Genomic DNA, 5,143 nt, shown 5'->3' on the forward strand with positions numbered 1-5,143 from the left:
GGGCCGAACCGGGGGGAGCCGGCGGCGCGTGGAGGCGGAGGGAGCCATGAAGTGAGCGGGGGAGCGGGGAGGGGGGATCCCGGCGGGATCCCGGGGATGCGGGAGGGGGAGGGATCTCGGGGGATCCCGGGAGGTGTCTGGGGCCACGGAAGGGCTGGGATCGCGGGGGATCCCGGGGCTACGGAAGGGTCGGGATCAAGCGGGATCGAGGGGCCACGGGAGGGCTGCGATCCCGGGGGATCCTGGGCAGTGTCGGGGCCTCGGGAGGGCCGGGATCCTGGGGGATCCCTGGCAGTGTTGGGGCCATGGAAGGGCCAGGATTCCAGGAGACGCYAGGGTGAGGGGAGTGTTGGGATCCCGGGCGATGTCAAGGCAGGATCCCGGAGGATCCTGGCTGGTGCTGGGCTGTGAGAGGGCTGAGATCAAGGGGGATCCCTGGGTGAGGGAATGGCCATGGTCCCAGGGGCTTCTGGTCACTGCTGGGGCCACAGGAGGGCCATGATCCCGGGGGATCCTGGGCAATGTGGGGGTCACAGAAAGGCTGGGATCCCAGGGGATCCTGGGCATTGTTGGGGCTGTGGGAGGACCATTATCCTGAGGGATCCTGGGCTGTGATCCCATGAAATCCTGGGTGGTGTCAGGGCCACAGGAGGGCTGTGATCCCAGGGGATCCCAGGCAGCTTTGGTGTTATGGCAAGGCCATAATGCTGGTGGGGCAGTGGAGATCCTGGAGATCACAAGAGCTTGGGCACACGGTGGATCTAGCATGGAGACATGACCCCGGCCCCAGCCCTGCTCCAGGAGGAGCCATTGGGGCTGGATCTGTCCCTAGAAAGGGATCTGCTGCTGCTGCGGATCCACCAGGCGGCTGTGGCTGCAGAGCGGATCCATTTCGGGGCCGTGATTGAGGCCAGGGACCAGCGGCAACAGCTGCTCACACCCCACTGCCACCAGATCCAGATGCCCCACCAGCTGCYGGATCCCAGCCAGCTTCACAGATCCCCAAAAAACACCCACAAAGGGGGAACAGCGAGGCCAAACGGGAACAGCCCAGCACCGGGGAGAGAAGGGAGAGGGGCTGGCCAGGTTGGGAGCAGGGCTACACAGAGCTGATTCCCCACTGTGGAGGGATCTCGCGTGATTCCTTGTGTGATCCCACCCCCTCGTTTCCCTGATCCTCCTCTCTCCGCAGGCTCAACATTGATGGCCTCCTGGTGTATTTTCCGTATGACTACATCTATCCCGAGCAGTTCTCCTACATGCTGGAGCTCAAGAGGACCTTGGACGCCAAGGTGCGGCTGGGATCGGGTGATCCCCGGCGGGCTGGGAGCCACCTGGCCCCAGGGATGTCCCCGTGCCCCGTGCTGGCATGACGCCACTGCTCTCCGCAGGGCCACGGCGTGCTGGAGATGCCCTCGGGGACAGGGAAGACGGTGTCGCTGCTGTCCCTCATCGTGGCCTATCAGCGGGTGAGCTGCGGTGCCGGATCCTGGCCGATCCCAGTTGATCCGGGCAGATCCTAGCGCTGCCTCTCTTCCCCCTCCCAGGCTCGGCCGTTGGACCTCACCAAGCTCATCTACTGTTCCCGCACGGTGCCGGAGATCGAGAAGGTGGGTTGCGAGGCTGGGGGCGGCGAGCGGATCCCGGAGGGGATCCCCTGGCAGGGGTGGGGGAGGATCTGGTGGCCCGGCTGTCGTCGCCGCAGGTGATCGAGGAGCTGCGGAAGCTCATGGATTTCTACGAGAAGCAGCTGGGCGAGAAGGTGCCGTTCCTGGGGCTGGCGCTGAGCTCCAGGAAGAACCTGTGCATCCACCCCGAGGTGGGCAGCGCGGTGGCAGCGCCCGGGGGACGCTGGGGACAGGGTGGCAGCAGCGACGGGGGTGGCGGGGCCTGGTGGCAGCGGGGTGGCAGCGCCCCGTGGCCCCAATTGGCATCGTCCCCTGGCCCTGGTGGCCTGGTGGCAGCGGGTGGCGGTGCCCAGGGGCCCCAGTGGCAATGAAGATGAGGGTGGCAGCAGGTGGCAGTGGCTGGTGGCAGTGGGGATGAGAGTGGCAGTAGCTGGTGGCCCTGATTGCAGTAAGGACAGGGGTGGCAGGGGGTGGCAGTGCTCAGTGGCCCCGGTGGCAGTGGGGACAGGGGTGACAGGGGGTGGCAGTGCCTGGTGGCCCCAGTGGCAGTGAGGACAGGGGTGGCAGTGCCCAGTGGCCCTGGTGCCAGTGAGGATGGGGGTGGCAGTGCCTGGTGGCCCCAGTGGCAGTGAGGACAGGGGTGGCAGTGCCCAGTGGCCCTGGTGCCAGTGAGGATGGGGGTGGCAGTGTCCAGTGGCCCCAGTGGCAGTGGGAATGGGGGTGGCAGTGCCCGGTGGCCCCGGTGCCGGTGAGGACGGGGGTGGCAGCGGGGAGGGGGGTGGCAGCGGGTGGCGGTGGCCCGGTGACAGCGCGGGGCGCGCCAGGTGTCCTCGCTGCGCTTCGGGAAGGAGGTGGACAGCAAGTGCCTGAGCCTGACGGCCTCCTACGTGCGAGCCCAGCACGAGCGCGACGGCACCCTGCCCGCCTGCCGCTTCTACGAGGTGAGGGCGCCCCGGGGCCGCCCGGACGGGTCCCCACCGCCCCGGGGGTCCCCTGTGCCCCTGCCACCTCCCAGGCGCCCAGGGGTCCCCCCAGGTGGCTCCCGGACATCCCGGCATCCCCCATTCCCCACAGGCAGCTCCTGGGATCCCTGGGGTCTCCCTATTCCCTTGCCACCTCCCAGGCACCTGGGGGTCCCCCCAGGTGGCTCCTGGGCGCCCCGGGGACCTCCCAGACAGGTCCCCACCACCCTGGGGGTCCCATGTGCCCCTGCCACCTCCCAGGCACCCAGGGGTCCCCCCAGGTGGCTCCCGGGATCCCCCATTTCCCAGTCAGCTCCCAGGCACCCTGAGGTCTTCTTATTCCCTTGGCAGGTCCTGGGCACCCCGGGTCCTCCCCGCTGGGTGCCCTCTACCCGGGGGTCCCCCGTGCCCCTGTGACCTCCCAGGCGCCCAGGGGTCCCCCCAGGTGGCTCCTGGACATCCCAGGATCCCCCATTCCCTGCCTGGCATCCCAGGGTCCCCTTATTCCCTGGCTACTGGGCGCCGCTGGGCACCCCAGGGTCCTCCAAGCTGGGTCCCTGCAACCCCGGGGCTCCCCCCTGCCCCGGCCACCTCCTGGGCACCCCGGGGCCCCCCCCCCCATTCCCCCCTCCCCACATCCCGGCTGCCTCCCGCCCCCACGGATCCCTCCCACACCCTCTCCCTGCGCCCGCAGGAGTTCGACACCCACGGGCGCGAGGTGCCCATCCCCTACGGCATCTACAACCTGGACGACCTGAAGGCCCACGGGCGGCAGAAGGGCTGGTGCCCCTATTTCCTCGCCCGCTACTCGGTACGGGGCGGGGGGCCGGCACCCGCGGGGCGAGGCCGGGCAGGGTGCGGGATCCCGGCATGGGATCCCTTCGGCTCAGCCCGGCAGCTCGGGGCTGGGTGTCGGAGCAGGGAGAGGCTCTGGGGGGGGACGTGGGCTCCAGTGCTGTGGCTGCGCGGTGGGGACGGCTGCTCCGGGGTGGCCTGTGCTGCCCTGCGGCGTCTTGCGGGGCTGGGGGGGGACCCCGGGGACGTTTTGTGACCCGATCCTACGCGTCCCCCGGCAGATCCTCCACGCCAACATCGTCGTCTACAGCTACCACTACCTGCTGGACCCCAAAATCGCCGATCTGGTCTCCAAAGAGCTGGCCAAGAAGTCGGTCGTGGTCTTCGACGAGGCTCACAACATCGGTGAGGCGTCCCCCCGTCGCCCTCTGCCTCCTGCTGTCCCCAAATCGGGGCACGACCCCCCCCCACCACCACCACCACCACTGCGTGTCCCCTGGCGTCCCCCTGGCCGGCGCCGGGAACGAGCCGGCCGCGTCTCTCCCTGCAGACAACGTGTGCATCGACTCCATGGGGGTGAACATCACGCGCCGCACGCTGGACCGGTGCCAGGCCAACGTGGCCACGCTGCAGGCCACCATCCAGAAGTGAGTGCCCGCCGCCKGCCCCCCGCGTCCCCCGTGCGTCCCCCCCCGTTGTCTCACCGTCCCCTCCCCGGGAAGGATCAAGGAGACGGACGCCCAGAGGCTGAAGGAGGAGTACAGGCGGCTCGTGGAGGGCTTGCGGGAGGCCAATGTCGCGCGGGAGACCGACATCTACCTCGCCAACCCTGTGCTGCCGGACGAGATCCTCCAGGGTACGTGGGGACAGGGTGGCCGGGGTGGCCGTCCCTTTCCTTGGGAGACCCTGGCCCCAAACCAACCCCTCGTATCCCCTGAGCTCTGCTCCTGCTGGTCACAGCCACCCTGAGGGTCCCTGAGACCCTCTTGAGTGTGGGAACCCCCCAACAAGGCATCACCCAAGCTTGGGAGCCCTTTGGGGTGACCCCAGCCCCAAACCAGCCTCCGATACCCTCCAGTCTTCACTCCAGCTGGTCCCCAAGCTCCATCGGGGTGCAGGACCCCCCCGGAGAAGTTTTGCCGGTGCTCGGGAGCGCGGCGGCAAGCTGCTTCCTGAGTCGCTCCGTCCCCGCAGAGGCCGTTCCCGGCAGCATCCGGACGGCCGAGCACTTCGTGGGCTTCATGAAGCGCTTCCTGGAGTACCTGAAGGCCCRGGTGCGGGTGCAGCACGTGGCGCAGGAGAGTCCCCCGGCCTTCCTCAAGGACGTCTACGAGAAGGTGTGCATCGAGCGCAAACCGCTCCGGTAAGCGGCTCCCTCCGCCCTTCCCCGGGCGTGGGAGAGGAGTTTGGGGGGGCCACCGCRGGGTGCCATCGCCCCCCACCCTGGCGGTGATGTGTCCCCTCTCCCCTCCTCTCCTCTCCCCGGCAGGTTCTGCGCCGAGCGCCTGCGCTCGCTCCTGCGCACGCTGGAGATCGTGGACATGGCCGATTTCTCCGCCATCACCCTCATCGCTAATTTTGCCACCCTCGTCAGCACCTACTCCAAGGGTGAGCCGGACGCCTGGGCCCCCCCGGGGCGGGCGAAGAGGGACAGTCCCTTTCCGGGGGAGCCCGGCGGCGCACGACGCACCCCGGGATATAAATACCGCCCCGATCCCTGGCGCTCGCTGATCCTATTAGCGCTAAGCGGCTTCGTGT

At 68.9% G+C, this 5,143-nt stretch overlaps 1 protein-coding gene across 1 annotated transcript in view; it reads left to right on the top strand.

Moving 5' to 3' along the window:
- Nucleotides 1-5,143, top strand: part of ERCC2 (ERCC excision repair 2, TFIIH core complex helicase subunit) — a 6,248-nt gene continuing 1,105 nt past the window's right edge. The window contains exons 1-12 of the mRNA XM_026058231.1: nucleotides 1-51; nucleotides 1,193-1,292; nucleotides 1,392-1,469; nucleotides 1,548-1,610; nucleotides 1,706-1,819; nucleotides 2,453-2,569; nucleotides 3,285-3,401; nucleotides 3,667-3,790; nucleotides 3,936-4,032; nucleotides 4,108-4,241; nucleotides 4,580-4,748; nucleotides 4,875-4,993. Of these exons, the coding sequence (XP_025914016.1) occupies nucleotides 47-51; nucleotides 1,193-1,292; nucleotides 1,392-1,469; nucleotides 1,548-1,610; nucleotides 1,706-1,819; nucleotides 2,453-2,569; nucleotides 3,285-3,401; nucleotides 3,667-3,790; nucleotides 3,936-4,032; nucleotides 4,108-4,241; nucleotides 4,580-4,748; nucleotides 4,875-4,993 (1,237 nt within the window). The 5' untranslated portion in view covers nucleotides 1-46. The remainder of the gene's footprint in view (nucleotides 52-1,192; nucleotides 1,293-1,391; nucleotides 1,470-1,547; nucleotides 1,611-1,705; nucleotides 1,820-2,452; nucleotides 2,570-3,284; nucleotides 3,402-3,666; nucleotides 3,791-3,935; nucleotides 4,033-4,107; nucleotides 4,242-4,579; nucleotides 4,749-4,874; nucleotides 4,994-5,143) is intronic.

Source organism: Apteryx rowi, unplaced genomic scaffold (assembly GCF_003343035.1).
Source record: "Apteryx rowi isolate R43461 unplaced genomic scaffold, aptRow1 scaffold_1444, whole genome shotgun sequence".
NCBI classification, from domain to species: Eukaryota; Metazoa; Chordata; class Aves; order Apterygiformes; family Apterygidae; genus Apteryx; species Apteryx rowi.